The 20,795-nt window shown below is 44.0% G+C and overlaps 1 protein-coding gene across 3 annotated transcripts in view; it reads right to left on the reverse strand.

Moving 5' to 3' along the window:
- LOC136629170 (oocyte zinc finger protein XlCOF7.1-like) overlaps positions 1-20,795 on the reverse strand; it is a 53,802-nt gene that overhangs the window by 11,125 nt on the left and 21,882 nt on the right. For 2 of the 3 annotated variants that reach the window (XM_066605331.1, XM_066605329.1), the window contains exons 5-6: positions 19,255-19,358; positions 18,657-18,759 (exon numbers count right to left, since the gene is read on the reverse strand). In XM_066605331.1, coding sequence (XP_066461428.1) covers positions 18,657-18,759; positions 19,255-19,358 — 207 coding nt within the window. Of the gene's footprint in view, positions 1-1,117; positions 2,268-18,656; positions 18,760-19,254; positions 19,359-20,795 lie in introns of those variants that run through there. The other variant, XM_066605332.1, reaches the window with a different exon arrangement.

The raw sequence follows: 20,795 nt of genomic DNA on the forward strand, positions 1-20,795 counted from the left end.
AGTGGCTTTCAGCAGTAACATGGGGAGGCAAAGAAAAAAGAAAAAAAAAAAAAACACTTAAATTCCTGGACTCAGGGGGTTACCTACTTTAAGCCCATTAGCTTATCTTATAGGGCTAAAAGGTAACAGATTCCCTTTAATTCCTTTTATATTATGATAATGTTGTGAAAGTGTGACCTCTGAACTAAATGGTCTTTCTACATTTTTTGCTTTTGTATTGTGTTGTAAAAACTGATGAAGTTGGGTCATTTCATATGTTTTCTCTTATCCTTTACTACCAATATCTTCAATGATAGCTTGATTTAAAAAATTAAATTTTCCCATTCTTGTTTGACATGTGACTTATTTCTTGTTATTCTTTTTTCTTTTGCCAAGTGTCAATAAAATGAAATTGAAAAGAATATCTTCTTCCCTATGCAAGTTCTCTAAACTGCTTTATCTACAAATCACAACATCTAAATCATTAGTCATTCTGAACTGGAAAATAGCTTTTACTCTGTGTGAATTCCTTGATTAACAAGGACTTGTAAGAAGATTTTTCACATTTTGGGCATGAATATAGGTTTCTCTTCTCATAGTTCTTTGATGTCTAGCAAGCTGTGATCTTGCAGTGAAATATTCTCTACATTATGAACATTTCTTTGATGTGCATTTAGAGCTGACTTTTGATTAAAACACTTTCTGCATTTGGCACATGAACATGGTTTCTCTCTTGTATGAATTGCCTGATGTTTAATGAGATCCAACTTCTGAAAATAACATTTCCAACATTCTGAATATGAAAACCTCTTCTTCCCTGTATGTTATTTCCTGATGTCTAACAAGATCTGCCTTTTGAGAACATTTTCCACAATTTAAAAATAAAAATGACTACTAATCCCCTCTGACAATGAATAAAATTTGCTCTCCCAATTAAAATGTTTTCCATGCTTTGGCCATGAAAATTGATTCTCCCTTCAAGATTTCCCCTTCAGATTCAAGATCTGATTTGTAGTTAAAACATTTCCCACAATCTGAATATAAAATTGGTTTGTGACTCCTTTGATGTTGATCAAAATGTATTTTCATATTGAAAAATTTGGCACATTCTGGCCATGAAAATGGCCTTTCTGCAATGTGAGTTTTCAGATGTTGAATAAGATATGATTTCTGATAATATTTGCCACAGCGTGGGCATAAACATGGCTTCTCTCCTTTGTGAGTAATCAGATGTTGAACAAGATTTGATTTCAGAGTAAAACAATCTTAACATGAAAATGACTTCTCCCGTGTGACACATTTGATGTTGAACAAAACGTAATTTCATATGAAAACAATTTGCCATATTTTGACCATGAAAATGGCCTCTCCCCTGTCCAAGCTCTCTGATATACCACACCATGTCTTTTATTTGACTTAGCAGTCCATGGTGAATAACAAGACTTAATAGGATGGCTTCTCTTTTGTGTGAGTTCTCTGATGTCTAACAAGATCAGATTTCCTAGTAAAACATTTCCCACATTCCGGGCATGAAAATGGCTTCTCCCCTGTGTGAATTCTTTGATGTATAACAAGAATTGATTTTGCAGTAAAACATTTCCCACATTGTGTGCATGAAAATGGCTTCTCTCCTGTGTGAGTTCTTTGATGTACTTCAAGACCTGCCCACTGGCTATAACACTTTTCACATTCTGAACATGAAAATGGCTTCTCACCGGTGTGACTTCTTTGATGTCTAACAAGATCGGATTTCTTAATAAAACATTTTCCACATTCTGGGCATAAAAACGGCTTCTCATCTGTATGTTTTTTATGATGTTGAACAAGATGTGTGTTCCGAGTAAAACATTTCCCACATTCTGAACATGAAAACGGCTTCTCTCCGGTGTGAGTTCTCTGATGCACAACAAGCATTGATTTATAAGTAAAACATTTCCCACATTCTGAACATGAATATGCCTTCCTGTCTGTATGGGTTCGCTGGTGATTGACAAGATCAGATTTTCTAGTAAAACATCTCCCACATTCTAAACATGAATATGGCTTCTCCTCTGTGTGAGCTCCTTGATATTCTTCCCTTCTGTCACTCCTGTTTTGCTCATCAGTGTGTGATAAGTCATAAGATAAGACCTGTATAAAAGGATCAGATGATAGATCTTTGTTGTGAAGTGCTGAGGGAATATCTAGGATAATGACAGGCTCTTCTGACGCATCTTGTGTGATATCAGGATCATCTGCTTTAAAGCCTGAAGATATTAGGCGTTCCATTGAGCTCACCATACAGTCATCTGCCAAAAATAACTGATTTCATTATCTTAAAAATTATAGATATTTTATAGCATTTCTATATAAAAAGTTCCATTCAAATTGAACGTCAAGTGCAAAATTCAAATGTTTACTGTCTAAAAAAACGATGGCAGAAGAAATTTGTAGAGCGAGGACCAGTGAATCATGATTTTAAGCCACCAAGCTGTTATTCTTGCAGTTTTCCACTTCTGTGTTGAGGCCTCCATCTTCATCAATTCATGTATGATTGTAGCTGTCACCACTCTTCTAGCAAATGCTCAGTGGAGAACCATAAAGGGACTTGTGAGTCAGTGCTACTAGGTGGTATCCGTCTCACACACTCCATGACAGCTACATGCACTTTAGTACAGAACAGGGCAGAAGGGAGAAGCAGTATGATCATGTATGAAGAAGCCATGGCTTTCAAGTAAGTGTGAGGCTGGACTAGAAATGTGTTTTTCAATTTTGTTTACATTTTTTAGCCAAAGCTAGAGGTAGATCCATGTCCTCTATACTCTTCTTTCTTCTGTAATCTACTCCTGACTTTGGCTAAATAATCTGCATAAAAAGTACCTTAAACTGTATGTGTGTATCTGGTTTTATAAGTAATAAATGTAGCCGCAATCGGAAATACGGAGCTTCTGTAAAAGAGGTATGCAGAAGAATTTACGGCAGAGTCGTACTCAAGCTACGGGTCCCTTATCCTAGTAGAGCTCCAAGTTCAAGCTACATAAGGAACACATTCCATTAAGAAAAAGTTTAGGTATTTGTGGACCACTATTAGCTCCTGTTTTTGGCAAAACAATCCAAAATATCCCATGAAGCAGGATATCAGTAAACACATCGTGTACAGTCAGTATAGAACTGCTCTTTAAAAAAAAAAAAAAAATTCTGTATACACAATTATTATGTATGCTGTCATGTCAGACCAGGACAATGTCCACAAATGTGCCAAGTTTTTTTTTTTTTTTATAAACGCTTTAGTTAAAGATGGGTCAATACCACAAGCACGGAATAAAGGCCGCAGCCAATAGATATAACTAATCTTGAAACCTAAAATTGATGATACAGCAAATAGAATACAAAACCTTTATGCAATTCAAGTAAAAGGAAATATAAATGTTGGGAATCAGGGCCTGTCCTTGTGGCCACTTTTGAACAAGAACTAGTAACAGCAGGTAGATAGTACAGTGAGTGGAAAGACTGGGGAAAAACAAAAAAGTAGCATAAGAAGAAGAGAAGCAAAAGTGGGGGTGGGGAGGAAATCACCACACAAGAGAGAAAAAATGTATCACAACAAACAGGTCAGTCCATTACACTGGCTCTCCGGAAAGAGCACTGTATACCAGGGTGTGCTGAAAGCCAATGGTACCAGGTCTTACTGGCTTTATCAGAGGTATGATGTAGAGAGAATGCAAGAGCCTCCTGCAGTGTACCAGAGTTGTACACTCCATGAATTTTCCTAAATGTGTATATATTGCTTTAAGATATTAATATCTTGTTTGTTTTGCATTCATGGTTTAGTTGGCAAGTCACTCTGCTCCTTATTGGTTAGTTAGGTAACAGGAGATAAGACCTGATTCCTTCTAATCCTAATTACCAATCCTAGGGAAGCTAAGGGTGGGTTTATAAGGAATCAGATAACAGAGAGAGAAGGGAGTGGCAGAAGTAAAGTGGGAAAATGCAAGTGAGTTGAAGACTTGAGGAACAGAGGAGAGACAGTGCAGTAGGAAAGAAGAGGTGTGAGTACCCAAGCAAGTAATTAAATCAAAAAAGACAAAGCAAAGAAAAGAGGATTCAGTTTAGACAACAGTAACTGAAGGATAGAGAAAGACGAACTGTTAAAGAAAAAAAAGTAAAAGGAGATAGCTTGGGAATAGAAGTGAAATAGAGAGAAAAAATGTATATGCAAAGCATAAGGGAAGGAGAGAAGAAGAGGGGCAAAGCACAGTGTACAGATGAGTTTCCCTGCACTTTCAATTGTTATGGAGCCCTAATATAAATATAAGGTCCCTGTATGTGCCAACAGCCATCTACCTCAGCATAAATCCATGCTATTGAAGAGATTGATTCAAATAATTTGTTTTACGGTTCAATGACAATCCTGACTCCTGGAGTTCCCTTCTCACCACTGTAACATCTGCCCTGAAGTATACCACACCGCACTCTTGGAGGAAGGCTACTTTCCCCAATTTATTTAAATTTATTCATTTTATTATTTTATCTGTCACAGGTTTCAGCCTGTATACGGACTAACGTCACAAACCTGACAAATTTACCACCATACTTTCTCTGACTTTACAGATATTTACTTAAGAAGAGCGCCCAAATTAGAGTTCCATTTACACTGTTAATGCCCTACAGCCGTGGTAGCTGGAGGTGGAGGCAGCAGAGCCACTGCTACCCCCATTACTGCTACTCGCCCCTCTGCAGTCTATCTGGTGTGTTGCAGGCTGTGGCATCACAAACTGGATCGAATCTCCTGGGTCTTCCATAGCCAAAACAAGAGTTTATTATGGAAATGTGTCTCCATGCTTTGAAAAGTGACTTTAAAGCTGTGTCAAGCACAAAAAAGGTTAATCGGCCATATTGAAAATGCAGATTGTTACGTACAGAGCAGTCAGGGAGAGAAAGGCCTCTGTCCCAACTACTCACAGATCAACTATTCCGAGTGCACTTGCCGCTACCAACAGTCACAGCAGAGACTCGATCGATCACTCTAGCAAGATTGCAAGTTTGAAGTCGTTAGAATACAGGCTGATTTGTATGCAGCCTTCCCGGGCTTCTGCAAGCATGTAAGGCAAAAGCTCAAACCACCACCTGAACTGTTCTAAGGATGCAACGCACAATACACACGCTGCCACTACCAGCTTGTTACAATATCACCGGTAAAATGTAATCCGGATTATGAATTATGAACACCATCTTCAGAGTTAAGAGTCGTTTTAAAATAGACAAGGCTTAACTAATAAATTTTAGATTTATTTATTCTAGAAAAGGACTAGCTGAGCAAAATTTAGATATGTACAGAAGATATACAAACTGGGTGTTACGAGGGAGTATAAAAAAATACAGGTATACACAACAAGCAGTATTTAAAAAAAAAAAAAAAACAACAGGAAGAAATTTTAAAAGTTCCTAGATTTTGGGATACACGGCCCAAAGAGTCTGATTAGCGGAGTTCCGGGAATCAAAGGAACAGTCTATATGCCACAGCATATCTCCATGGTCTGGCATTTGGTCTCTCTGAGACCCTTAGTTTTAACAGTTTCCCAGATCCCACCTCCGCCAGTGCCCTCTGAGGTCCTTCAAAGAAGAGTGGGGTAAATGCACATGGACTTGTGGAAAACCACAATCCCCCATTTTGGTCATATCTCCGCATGAGGTCATATGATCGTGAAGATATGCCTACAATACTTTAGGTCATGATTTAATCTACGCAGCAATATCAAATATGGCACATAACCTACGACCAGGTATGAGGATACGTAGTTTGAGGGCGTTCTGGGGCCCGTACTGAAACGTGTGTGCATTTTATTCAGCTGGGCCTCCCGATTCTGAAAATAAATTTCATATTGGGCTAGGACCCTCACACAACTAATAATTCTTATTAAAAGATTTTCCCTAATCTGAATTTTTTCAGCTCCGGCGTGTCTGCCAGAAGCCCTCTGCATGGTCATACAACTCAGTATCTTCATGCTAATACTACCCAAACAAATACAGGTGGGAGAAGAAAGAAAGGGGGCTTATGTACATCACAGCACAGCTCTGGTTCAGGGAAGATGAGACCATTGCCTTTCTGCATACAAACATTCAGCAGGCAGTTGTGGGGAGGAAGGGGAGATTAGAACATTGAATTCATTCAGCTTTCCCGGGGTCCCCACAAATTACAAATACTAGCTAGCTGCACACAACATGGCTGCCATACAGCCAGCACGCTGAATGGGCTGACATAAAATGGAAGCTGAGATAGGCCCAAGGCCTGACACACACTAAAATGTCTGACAGCCTAGCAGTCTCCAGATCACACGGATGTCAGTTTATCAAAGAGAATAATGTAAGTTGAATTTATACACTGTAAAGACAGAAAAGAGAAAGTATATTATGTGTGGTTTTTCACTGCCAATGAGAACTGTTTGAAATTTTATTGTTGTGCTATGGGTGCACAAAATGCCGCTGAGAGAATGAGAGATTCACCAAATGGTGCCAGACAGCAGAGAAGTAGTTGTGTAATATCTCTAGAAAAGGGTGCGCCTTAAAAAGCATACCACTGCACAAGTCAGAGAAGGGGGAAAGCAAGCCCCCACAATGGAAGATACCGAGCCAGAGAAGAAGCACCGCCCATGGGCCGATACCTCTATTGGTGCCCCAAACCAGCTGAGACTCAGATGGGACACCGAGCTTGGAGAGAGTGGACCACTTGCTATACTTTACAGCTCCAGAACCAAAGCCTGGAAGCCTTTATCCACCACTTTCAGAATGTCTATAAGAGGAGAACCAGCCAACTATCCTCCATGGGAAACACAGTGGTTCTTTGGAGACAAATCAGAGGTTCAGAAGTTGCTGTCAGAGAGAGATGGGACCTCTGCTGCTGTTACAGGTACCTCCACTGACCCAGCACAAGGGACATCAGGCGTTTAGAAACCTCCAACTGACCCTGTGAGCACCATTGTCCCAGCAGCCAGCACAGCCCCTGAGACCATAGAGGAGGAAGAAATTTTCCCCAAGATAACCCTTAGGCTCAAGGCCACAGCAGTGAACAGAGCAATATCCCTGCTGTGGAGAGACTATATAGGCCCTTCAGAATTTCCACCCTTGATCCTAGTGGCTGAAGAGGACTATGATAATTTATACAGTTTTCCCAACTTTTTATGACCTCATGTGGTTATATACCAGACCTATGACCTGTCCTTTTTATTCCGCCTGGTGGGTTGTTTCTGCAGTGAGATAATGGCCCTGGCTGGAGCCATTATCCTGGCAGCTCGTGGCCCTATTCCTATGCAAAAGCCCACACAGCGAACCGCATAGCAGGCCACAGCCAAGCTTGTGCCTTGGCCTGCAGCAGCGAGGTAGTCAGGAGAAGCCTTGGGCTGTCTGAAGAAGTATTTGCCATAGAACAAGTTGAAAAAATACAATTTTCTTACCTGAAACTTTCCTGTCCATAGGCAACACAAGCTTCCTGCCCTTTAGCTGCTGATCAGTTATATTGGGTAAATGAATGTAATTCTTTTATTATGGCTACTAATATAAAAAAAACACTTGCATATTGTTTGTTCATGCTAGTTTATTCCTGAAATAGCATGTCCATTTATACTAAATGGACACTAGGATCAATTTCTTAACTAACTTAAAGGAACAATGTATGAGTGTTTTTCCTTTAAAGGAGTCTTCTGGGACTAATGAAATTGAGGACCTATCTTCAAGATAGATTATCAATTTCCAAATCCGTGGGGGTTTGCTGCTTGGGACCCATGTCAATCCACTATCTGAAGTGACCGTGGTGCTCGGTTGAGCACCGCTGTCACTTGACAGAATACCAGGCATAGCGCCATAGATTCTATAGTGGCTGTGCTTGATATTACAGCTTACAATTCACTTGAATGGGATTGAGATGTTGTAAGGCCATCTGATTGATGAATGTGACATCACAAGTCTGAGAAGAGGCCTCTTCACTAGAGATGAGCGAACACGTTCGGCCCCGCCCCTTTTTCGCCCGAACACCGAACTTTGCGAACACCTCGGTGTTCGGGCGAAAAAGTTCGGGGGCCGCCGTGGCAGCGCGGGGGGGTGCGGCGGGGAGCGGGGGGGAGAGGGAGAGAGAGAGGGCTCCCCCCTGTTCCCCGCTACTGCCGCCCGCGCCGCCGCGCATCTCCCCGCCCCCCGGCGGCACCCGGACACTTACGCGCGAACACTCCAGTGTTCGCTAAAGCCGGTGTCCGGGTGCGGATGTGTCCGTTACGGACACGTTCGCTCATCTCTACTCTTCACCTCAAAAGGCAATCTTAAAATTTGTCACCCATTACAATATAGACCAGGAGGTATGTGCCCCATAGTGAAAACCTCTGCTCGATGAAACCTATCAAAACTTGGTTATTAACTGTAGAGCATACTCTTTACTGTAATCGCATTCAGACCATGGTAGTCGATGCAAGGATGAAGAGAGCCACTCTTTCTTAATGAAAAATCCAGAGCCGGCTGGAGAGGAGGAGTTGTGTATTACAACCCTCTTTGAATTCTCTTTAACGTAAACTGAAATAGCTTCTGTCCTATGGAGAGACAGTGGGTGTATGTGGCCTGAGGAGGTGTACTGCCAGGTAGCAGATGGGACATTCATAAGGCCTATAGGGCCACAAAGTCTTTCTTGCTGAAAACATACTGTAGCTGCATACTGGGAAGGTGGACCGGTCGGATTTTGAGGTACCGGAATCTATCAGAGGTCAATGAGATGTGCCAGAGTGATCAGATCACCCAGGCTGGCAGTTAGGTGACGGTCAGCAAGTTTGTCCTTAATGTAAACAGTAAGGCCCTCCAAGAACGTGGCAACAAGGGCAGCTGGGAAGAAGGGTACAGAACTGCATTGTGCACTGGCCCACTGTCATGGATCCTTGGTTTAAGTGTGTATAGAAGATGTATGTCCTGGCTCCTCAAAGACACTCCAAAATTCAACTAAAAAGTCCTGAATGTTGGTAGTTATCCATGCCAATGTGTCTCCTGACTGCAGAGAGAATTTAAGCCAATTGGGCTCTTTCCACAGGAAAATGAGACTTCTGCATCTCAAAGTGTAAATTACACTGGTTCAGGAAACCTCAACAAGTCTACGGATTTCCTACATATTGTGGCGGTAGATGGAGATGCAAACCAGTCTCACCTGCATATGAACTAGGTCCTGGTTGTGGAGTAGGAAGAATGACTTGCGGTGTAGCTCCAGGAACCCATGCAAACAGATGGATAGAAATGTTGTGGAGGCAGTGCATTGCTGTTCCTGAAGTGCAATCTCTACGGGAGCTCCTTGGTCAGTTCTAGTCTCTTAGGCAGAGGAATTTCAGAGTGGTTAATTATCCGAGTTAACGATCATGCAGCCAATGTGCCACTTACTTATTTGGCTTTGGGCTACACCTAGTGGACCCCCTTTTCTGACTTTCCAACTTTTTTATGGATATAGACTTTGCTGCAGGGACTCTTAGGCTGTTACCCCAAGAAGATTTTCAGCCCAATGGTAGCGGACACAGACAGGTCAGATGCACCTTATTGCGGTACTAGAGGGACAGGCAGAGATGTAGTCAATAGCACAGGCCAAGGTCAAGACATGCAGATTTCATACATAAACCTAACCCTTTCCAATCCACTGTTTGACGTCTTCAGACATTATGATTGAAGCCTCTACAGCTCTGATATCGGAAAACGTCCGACTGGGTATTCTTACTGTGTATTTACGGCTGCTCTGCTGTCAGAGCTTCTCTGGCGCATCACATACTGCAGTACTGGCTTTATCCAGCAGATAGTGTCGTTGCATAACATCAGAAAGAGAAAGCCCCCTAGGAAACCCTGAAACCAAAATTGGATTGGTAAGGGTTAAAGGCAGGCAGAAGATCAGGGCAGGTAACAATCAGGAAATTGAGGTTATGGTACAAGCCAAGGTCAGGACGCGAGAAGTCAGGAAAGCTGGACAAACAGGCATGGGTCAAAACCAAGAGTCAATTGCTGAACAGCAGCACCTTTGCAGGACCTCATGCAACCTACTGTTCAGGCACTCTTTCAGGTGATTAGGACTAACCAGCAGTAGGAAGGCTGGGTGTGTGCACTGGCCATTTAAGAGGTGAGCTGGCTGTGAGCGTACATGAGACCCTCCAGGTGCTCAAGGCATTGACAGGAACATTGCAACACCTGCTGCACCCAACAGACAAACGGTGCTGACAGCCCTGACCAACGAACAAGGAGGCACCAATGGTTACATTGTGTATCATAGCCTTTAAATTGTCTAACTTGGATCAAAAGTTTTGGGTAGCCTTCCACAAGGTAATCACAATAACTTTCTGGAATGTTGGACCATTCCTCTTGCCACAACTGGTCTGAGTTAGGTTTGTAGGCCTCCTTCCTCGCACACTTTTTTTTTAGTTCTACCCATAAATTTTCCATGGGATTGAGGTCAGGGCTTTGATATGGTCACTATTACCTTCACTTTGTTGCCCTTAAGCTATTTTGCCACAATTTTGAAAGTATGCTTGGGGTCATTGTCCATTTGGAAGACCCATTTGCAACCATGCTTTAAACCTCCTGGGTGATGTCTTGAGATGTTGCTCTAATATCACCACATAATTTTCATTCCTCATAATGCCATCTATTTTGTGAAGTGCGCCAACCCCTCCTGTAGAAAAACACCGGAAGAGACCTTCAAGTAATCCAGCATGCATAAAAACCCTTAAGCCTTATTGAGGGGCAGTGACCATCATTGTAAACCTCTGAACAGAGAAACATACTGGGATATTGCTATTGAAAAGTTTTGCTCCATTAGAAGTTTATTGCTACCAAGATCTGACTGTACACTATTAATACTTGAGGTAAAGAAAATGTAACTCTAGTAGGAGCATTTGTTCACAGTCATAATGGATCAGGGTTGCCGTTTTTAGTCACAAGTCTTTTTTTAAACCCTGGTCATTAGTTTCTTTATAACACTTGTCTGCATTTACCTACATGCTAAAATTAAAGGTGTAATCCAGGCAGTGGCCACCCGGATACACCAGAGTCGGAGGAGAAGCGCAGCTCCCATTAATTTCAATGAGAGCTTCACTTACAATTATGAGTGCCAGCCACCACACAGGGGTCGGAGCAGCACTTTTTCCCCAACCCTGATGTATCCCACCGGGCGCTTCCTAGATTTAAGGGCTGTACAAGCCTGAAATGTGAGAGCGTTAATCTCTCTTGCTTTTCCTGTAAGAGGTTTTATCCTGGATCTCCAAAAAAATCTTACTTTTTTACATATGTTGGATTCCCGGAATGTTTCTTTTAGTGCGTTGTGCTCCAAGCATTTCCACGCATCCTCAAAGTGAAAATAAGCTGGAATATCTGGTTTTCTCCCACATGATGTTGCCAGCCCCATGCTGCACAGTTGGGATGGTATTCTTTAGCTTGCAATTCTCCCCATTTTTCCTCCATATATAACGATGATCATTATGGCCAAGTACATAGTTTTGCTTCATCAGACCGAAGGAACAATTCCTCAAAAAGTAAGATTTTTGTCTCCAAGTGGAGTGGCAAACTGTAACTTGGGTTTTCTAATGTTTGGCGGCTTTGGAATTAACCACCAATTAACCAATCACCATGGAGACAGGACAGGTCTTTTTCCTATGCACTTAGAAATTGCTCCAAAAGACGTACCAGAATTATGGAGGGCCAAAATTCTTTTTTTAATGTTTTAGCTTACTTCTTTCACATTTTCTCATGAGGTGAAGCAAGTCGGCCTTGAAGGTAGGAACATAGAAAATTGATGGCAGAAAAAGACCCCGTGGTCCATCTAGCCTGACCTTGTACACACACACACACACACACACACACACACGCACGCACGCACGCACGCACGCACGCACGCACGCACGCACGCACACCATTCTCTCCAGCTCCAATTTATTTGAATGCCCATTCGGCATTCTCCCTTCACCTACCTAATCTCTGACAGCCAAAATCAGGGGGTGCCGGTCACATGATCGCCAGGCGGAGTGCAGAAGTAACACTTCCGCATTCTCTCTTCATCCTCCCGACCTGAGCTGTGAGTGACAGCTGAGGTCAGGTGGCTCCCGGCGGTCACATGATCGCCAGGCAGAATGCGGAAGTGTTACTTCCTCATTCTCTCTGCATTACATAGTGCTAATTGAGCGCTATGTGATGTGTAAAGAAGGCAGGAGGGGTTAAAAACCCTTTCTGCCTTCTTCTCGGAGGTCCTCAATGAGGATCAGTGCAGGAGTGCACCTGCACCCGATGTATCTGATGAGCGGGTGCAGATGCACTCCTGTATTCCAGTTGCAGACCTGTTCAAACATCGGAGCTATAGAGGAAGCTCATGATGTTGGAACAGGTCAGGCACTGGAGTGGAAAGGGTTAACATATTTAAAAGTTTTGATCATGTCTCCCCCTCTCCCTTCTCTCTGTTAGGACTGGTAGGGGCAGATGGACAGGGGAGGCCTATGCCAGCCCTCTCCCGTGTCCCTACATACTTGCCCCACTCGGCTAAGCCCCAGGGTGACAACTGGGAGACGGTCCCTGCGCTGCACTAGTGACGGGGACCCCACAGGAGGAGGGACAGGGAGACTGGCAGGGAAGCACCGCATAGCTGACTGAAAGCAAACAAGGAGCAAACTAGAAAGTAGTCGTGAACAAACCGGGTCAAAACAAAAGACACGTGCGGAGTACAGGAGGGCAAACAGAAGCAGAGTCAAATACAAGGCCGAAGTCAAAACACATATAAGTCAAGTCAGTAGATGCGGGTGTAGGCAGATAAATGAAACCAAACACTGGCAACCAGTGTCTGGGTCAGCCAGGTCTATATACAAAACCCCTGCCCAGATGTGGTCTTACCAGAGCTCTATACAGCAGGATCACAATCTCTCTCTTTCTACTAGTTATACCTCTCGCTATGCAACTGAACATCTACAGTCAAACCTCTAGTTTCATAGTCTTCTAGTTTAGCCGGTTTCTAGCTCCCCTGATTTTTCAAGCCAGAATTTCACCTCTAGTTTCACCGGCTGCTTCTAGTTTCATTGGCAGCCGCCGGCCCACGTGGTCTCGCTCCTGACGTGGCCCATGTGATCTCCTGCTCAGCGTCTCCTTCTCCTGATCCTGAAACGCTACCCACCCTTCTCCAGCATCGCTGTGAGTGCTAGTAAAACAGTACTGTAGTGTAATGTAAGTGGCCATGTTTACCCAGATAACACAGTGATATTACCTGCACTCCTATCTAACACCACAGTTAACACACAGTGATAACGCTGAGGACAGATAATGATGCCACCTGCATTCCTATGTAACAGCACAGATAACACACAGTGATAACGCTGAGGACAGATAATGATGTAACCTGCAGTCCTATGTAACAGCACAGATAACACACAGTGATAACGCTGAGGACAGATAATGATGCCACCTGCAGTCCTATGTAACAGCACAGAGAACACAGTGATAACGCCAAGGACAGATGGTGTAGTAGATGTGACCTGCAGTCCTATGTAACAGCACTGATAAAAACACAGCAACATATTTTTAATAACGTGTTAAATGTTCATTTATTCTTTACAATAGTCTTTTATATTCATTTATTATGGTTGTTTTTGGTATTAAAAACCATATTTATTCTCCATTAAATGTGGTTTGGTGTGTTTTTTGGAATGTCTGGAACAAATTAATTGGATTTACATTGATTTCTATGGAAATAATTGCCTCGTGTTTTATTGGTTTCAAGTTTGTCTGATTGCTTTTGGACAGATTACCAACGAAACTAGAGGTTTGACTGCACTTGCTTACTTTGCTGCCTGATCGCACGGTGGACTTATTTGGGAACTGACAGAAATTAGAACCCCTTAAGAAACTCTACAGGGTTAGAGGTGACTTGTTCAGTGTCCATAACATTATCCACCGACAGACACTCGACAGTTTCTCCTTCGACTTGTGAACATTTTTTTTCATTCATCTGCCCTACAGTTTCATTAGTTGGGGCCAAAATTGCTCTTTGACACAACCATTCTTTATTCCCACTTTAGGTTGCAGTTGAGAATAAAACTTGCTTATCAGAGCTGCGCTGTGATTGGTTGGTATTTCTTATACTGCTGAGGTAATATTAAAGCTGCGCTGTGATTGGCTGCTAAGGGCAACACAAGTTTTCTTCAACCCGTTTAGGACCAGGCACTGTAAATATACGGCGCCTGGTCCTGGGCTTAAAGCTTAGCCGTATGTAAAATTACAGCTGTGCTTTAAGCCTCCTGTCTCTGCAATCCATCAGAGAAAGGATGGGTTATCAGCAGTTAGTGACAGCTGATAACCAACAGGAGGAGGCAGGAGGGGTTTTAACCCTTTCTGCCTTCTGCTTTCCCGAGTACACAGTGCTCAATGAGCGCTGTGTACTAGAAAGTGAAAGCAGAAATGTAACTTCCACTACGGGAGGCATATTAACATCTTCATCAGCACTTCTGCCCTAATCACCAATCAGGTTGCTAGAATTGTGAACCAGTACCAATTAGGTTGTGGGAATTGCTGAATATGGCAGAAGTGCTGATAAAAATGTTAATATGCCTATGAGAGCAGGGGGGTCACGTGACCGCCAGGGTTCCTTGCTACAGCAGAGCTGGAGGGTCATACTAGACCCTGGCCATTTTAGTGTAACTATACTAATTTTAAAAAAATAACTAGAAATGTAAAAAAAAAACAAAAAACTTTTTTCTAGCTTTTTACCCCTAATAAAACTAAAAAGCGGGGAAAAAAAGGCAGTGAAAAAGATATTTAAAAAAAATAACCTTATATGTCACGGGGAAAAAAATGCAGCAAAAATAATTTGGATAGCTAAAAGGAAAAACAATTGGCCAGTAAAACCACCACATGGGTAAAATCCCTACAAATTGTCTGGTCCTTAAGGTACAAAACAGCCTGGTCCTTAAGGGGTTAAAATCTCAATCCATGTTAATGTGTCTTTCGTTCAAGTTTTAATCCCGGGCAATGCTGGGTATTCCTGTTAGCTTAATAATCACATACGTGTGGCAATGATGTCTGTCCTCACACGTCTGCCCATTTGAGGAGGCCTAGCTTCCCCTCCGCATCACCAAATAATTCTGTCATGTTGCGCTCCATAGAGAAGTACGCATGCACACGACCGAGTCGGATTCCGGATGCAGGATCCTGTACCAGAATCCGCCCCTGTGGCGTCGCGGCGACCCCTGCATACTTTTCATTTTTTCTCTTCTACTGTGCTGCCGATGTGCCGCCCGTCATGCCGTTGCACATGCGCAGTACAGTGTTACCGGCGCCGTCACTGACACGATGATGTGGATCCCGCGACCCTTCTGCAATGCCCTCTGTGGAAGGACTGCGGGATGGACGGCTTCTATTGACTTCAGTGGAAGCTGTCAGTGTGAGGCTCGCACTAGAATAGAGCCTGCTGCCATTTTTTCCCCGCGAGCCGAAAAATCGCAATTGATTTCTGCTCATAGGCAGGGAAAAGCGATTTTGCACAGCATGCTATGGCAGGTATTTGCTGCGGAATCCGGGTACGGACGCCAGCCTCGGATTCCGCACCGCAAATACAGCCGTGTGCATTGGGCCGAACTCTATAGGTTTTCAGGATAAAAGGCCTAGGTCCTTCCTCAGGATGCAAGCTATCTCCCTGCCAAATTTCATCTAAATCGCTTCAGCGGTTTAGCCATGAAAAGGTAACAGACAGACAGAGTTACGTTCGCATTTATAATATTAGTGTGGATAGGTCCCGGGACGGACCCTTGTGGTCCCTTGTAACTCGCCCCTCTTTAGAATACACTCCGTTACCAACAACACTCTGATATCCATCTTTTAGCCAACTGTGAATCCAATGGACTATCAAAGGATTGACTCCAATTATTAATAACTTATCTATGAGCTCTTTATGTGGAACTGTATCAAAGGCTTTACTGAAATCCAGAGAGGCAACATCCACGGCACCGCCTTTATCCACCACTTCTGTGATGTAGTCAAAGAAATCAATGGTAGAATTTAAAATAGCAATTTCCAAGGCACAGTCCACTCGGTGTATGGAAGCCTCTCACCCACTGGGTGTTGATATAGTGATACGAAAATGAAATGATCCGTTTAGAAACATCTGTTGTTTCATGTATAAAGCAGATATCCAGAACGACCGGACAAGTGGGTGACGTCAACCGTTAGTTGTTCGCTTCTGCAGAACATCTAAACAGGCAGATCATCGTTGAGAATCGCTCACTTCTTGCTCATGGTTTCACATTTTGTGTGAGATACTAAGCTGGGAACATTTAGATGCAGCGAGTGAGAGAACCAGCAATCATTTTTATGCTGGTTGAAACTGAGCGACAAACGAAAAATAAACAAATGGTGAACAATGGCTTTGCATTTAGACGTAACAATTATCTTGCATTTGCGTGACAATCGTTACATGTAAATGGCCCTTAAGTGTATGTAAACCTATAATAAACTGCATGTCTCCACATCCTGGAATCAGTTATCTGGGTCTGTCTCCACATTCTGAAATCTGTTATCTGGGTCTATGTCTCCACATCCTGGAATCAGTTATCTGGGTCTGTCTCCACATTCTGAAATCTGTTATCTAGGTCTATGTCTCCACATCCTGGAATCAGTTATCTGGGTCTATGTCTCCACATTCTGAAATCTGTTATCTGGGTCTATGTCTCCACATTCTGAAATCTGTTATCTGGGTCTATGTCTCCACATTCTGGAATCTGTTATCTGGGTCTATGTCTCCACATTCTGGAATCTGTTATCTGGGTCTATGTCTCCACATTCTGAAATCTGTTATCTGGGTCTATGTCTCCACATTCTGGAATCTGTTATCTGGGTCTATGTCTCCACATTCTGAAATCTGTTATCTGGGTCTATGTCTCCACATTCTGTATTCTGTTATCTGGGTCTATGTCTCCACATTCTGTATTCCATTATCTGGGTCTATGTCTCCACATTCTGAAATCTATTACCTGGGTCTATGTCTCCACATTCTGGAATCAGTTATTTGGGTCTATGTCTCCACATTCTGGAATCTGTTACCTGGGTCTATGTCTCCACATTCTAGAATCTGTTATATGGTCTATGTCTCCACATTCTGTATTCTGTTATCTCGGTCTATGTCTCCACATTCTGAAATCAGTTTTCTGGGTCTATGTCTCCACATTCTGAAATCAGTTATTTGGGTCTATGTCTCCACATTCTGAAATCTGTTATCTGGGTCTATGTCTCCACATTCTGAAATCTGTTATCTGGGTCTATGTCTCTACATTCTGGAATCAGTTATTTAGGTCTGATGTCTCTACATTCTGGAATAGATTATCTGGGTCTATGTCTCCACATTCTGAAATCTGTTATCTGGGTCTATGTCTCCACATTCTGTATTCTGTTATCTGGGCCTATGTCTCCACATTCTGAAATCAGTTTTCTGGGTCTATGTCTCCACATTCTGAAATCTGTTATCTAGGTCTATGTCTCCACATTCTGAAATCTATTACCTGGGTCTATGTCTCCACATTCTGAAATCTGTTATCTAGGTCTATGTCTCCACATTCTGAAATCTATTACCTGGGTCTATGTCTCCACATTCTGGAATCTGTTACCTGGGTCTATGTCTCCACATTCTAGAATCTGTTATATGGTCTATGTCTCCACATTCTGTATTCTGTTATCTCGGTCTATGTCTCCACATTCTGAAATCAGTTTTCTGGGTCTATGTCTCCACATTCTGAAATCAGTTATTTGGGTCTATGTCTCCACATTCTGAAATCTGTTATCTGGGTCTATGTCTCCACATTCTGAAATCTGTTATCTGGGTCTATGTCTCTACATTCTGGAATCAGTTATTTAGGTCTGATGTCTCTACATTCTGGAATAGATTATCTGGGTCTATGTCTCCACATTCTGAAATCTGTTATCTGGGTCTATGTCTCCACATTCTGTATTCTGTTATCTGGGCCTATGTCTCCACATTCTGAAATCAGTTTTCTGGGTCTATGTCTCCACATTCTATATTCTGTTATCTGGGTCTATGTCTCCACATTCTGAAATCTGTTATCTGAGTCTATGTCTCCACATTCTGTATTCTGTTATCTGGGTCTATGTCTCCACATTCTATATTCTGTTATCTGGGTCTATGTCTCCACATTCTGTATTCTGTTATCTGGGTCTATGTCTCCACATTCTGTATTCTGTTATCTGGGTCTATGTCTCCACATTCTGTATTCTGTTATCTGGGTCTATGTCTCCACATTCTGTATTCTGTTATCTGGGTCTATGTCTCCACATTCTGTATTCCGTTATCTGGGTCTATGTCTCCACATTCTGTATTCCGTTATCTGGATCTGTGTCACCTCACCGTGTATTCTGTTAGCACACAGTAACTTAAGTCTAATAGTAGCTAATGGTTCCTTAGTCCCAAAATTTGGCAAATAATTTTCTCTTATAAGTACTGACAGCAAATGATGAAGAAAGAGGCCTCATTCACATTGTTAGCTCCTATAATCATATCACATTTTCATTCATATTTATTTTGTATTTTGGTTGGATGGGGGAATATACAGCGCAAAAAATTTGACAGCACACAAAGCTTAAAAAAGCTATGTAAAATAGTTGCAGCCGGTGACTGAGGAGAATCTGTGACTCTGCTGTATTTAGTGGTTACTACTCACCTGGGTAGTCATCTGTAGGAATCTCCTCTTTAAACTGCTGATCATCACTCATGTTTATCTCTTCAGCATAAATAATGTTCAGATCTTTATCCGGAAACAAAAGCTGGGAGACAAATATTATAAAAGTCAGAAGATGGTTGGAGAAGTCATATGGAAGATTCTGCATAACTAGAAAAGGTCATTAATAATCAGGATGACCAAAAATGACCTGACAGGAGTAGTTATCTGAGCCATATATATGCAGGTTTAGAAGCCGGACATATATATTAGATGGCGGCTCAATGACCCCATAGGAACCTCATACACATGTATATCCGGCATGGCTAGACACGCTGCACATTGTCTTAGTAGAGGAGATCAGCGTCTACCAGACACATCCACCGTTTGTCTTGGGGGACATAAAGGAGCAGATAGATATAAATCCAACCTGTTGGCTCCTTATTCCCACCAGCAGTCTTCACCGCCAGAGAACTGGGAGAAGATCCAGACAACATGTAATGTCTCTGGTAGGCGGTAAGCCTGCCATCTCCACCAGCCTCATCACACAAGTAGAAGACATCTAATAAGACTAAAGACAAAAGCTTCACAGCTGTCTTACCTGCAAGTTGTCTTCCTGTGGAACATTATGATTTTCTTCTGAATAGTTCCGTGGAAGAAGAGGAGGGGGACATCTCTTTGTTTTTTTTCTCTTACTGGCTTTAACTGTAGAGAACAAAGTGAATGAATTAATTCTTTAAAACACTAGTACAGTCTTTCTCTTTAGCAAAAAAAAAAAAAAAAAATCTTACTAAAAGTTCCTTCCTCTTATAGTCCACAATCAGGGGGTCTGGCAGCACCAGACCCCTCTGACCACTTCCTTAAAGGAGATGTCTCGAGGAAGCAGTTAAATTTTTTTTTTGCCCAGTCCCCCCCATTAAACATACATTACTAAGCCCCCCTGTAAATGACATTTCTAGCTGGTTCGTACTTACCGTTCCAGCGTTTCAGCAACTTATATAAGTTTCCTCAAGATGGCCGCCGGCTCTTTCCCCGTCGCTCGCTGCAGCCCGACGTGCGCGCTCCCGAGACGCCGCCAGCTGTGTCTCCATGGCAACCGGACGCATCGCAGCCGCCGACCAGACGCCCCGCAGCCGCCGACCAGACAGCAGGTAACCGGCGCTAGCCCCCGGCTCCCCAGCGCTAGACCCTCAGCCCAGGTGAAGGCCCCGGAGCCCAGCGCTAGGTTCCGGAGCCCAGCGCTAGTTCCCCCGGCCTAGCGGCAGCCCCCCCGGCGCAGCGCGGCGCAGCGGCAGCCCCCCCCGGCCTAGCGGCAGCCCCCCCCGGCCTAGCGACAGCCCCCCCATCGCAGCGGCAGCCCCCCCCGGCCTAGCGACAGCCCCCCCATCGCAGCGGCAGCCCCCCCCCGGCCTAGCGACAGCCCCCCCATCGCAGCGGCAGCCCCCCCCGGCCTAGCGACAGCCCCCCCATCGCAGCGGCAGCCCCCCCCGGCCTAGCGACAGCCCCCCCCATCGCAGCGGCAGCCCCCCCCCGGCCTAGCGACAGCCCCCCCATCGCAGCGGCAGCCCCCCCCGGCCTAGCGACAGCCCCCCCATCGCAGCGGCAGCCCCCCCCCGGCCTAGCGCTAGTTCCCCCATCGCAGCGACAGCCCCCCCGGCGCAGCGACAGCCCCCCCCCGGCGCAGCGACAGCCCCCCCCGGCGCGGCGCAGCGGCAGCGGCAGCCCCCCCCCGGCGCAGCCCGGCGCAGCGGCAGCCCCCCCCCCGGACAAATCACTTACCTGGGAGGCTTCTCGGGGCTGCTGGGCTGGGCTGGGCTTCTCCGCTGGGCAGCTCCAGTTTCTGCACCTTCCTCTAACAGAGGATGGTGCAGAATGGCCGCTGCAGCGCGCTCCCGAGCAGTGACAGCTCGTCTGCGCATGCGCAGAAGAGCTGTAGCGGGGAGCACACTGAAGCGGCTCGTGCTGAATGGAGAAGACCGGACTGCGCAAGCGCGTCTAAAAAAGCAAGCTGCCAGCGAATTTAGACGGAACCATGGAGACGAGGACGCTAGCAACGGAGCAGGTAAGTGGAATAACTTCTGTATGGCTCATATTTAATGCACAATGTACATTACAAAGTGCATTAATATGGCCATACGGAAG

This window comes from Eleutherodactylus coqui, chromosome 5 (genome assembly GCF_035609145.1).
Source record: "Eleutherodactylus coqui strain aEleCoq1 chromosome 5, aEleCoq1.hap1, whole genome shotgun sequence".
In the NCBI taxonomy this organism is placed as follows: domain Eukaryota; kingdom Metazoa; phylum Chordata; class Amphibia; order Anura; family Eleutherodactylidae; genus Eleutherodactylus; species Eleutherodactylus coqui.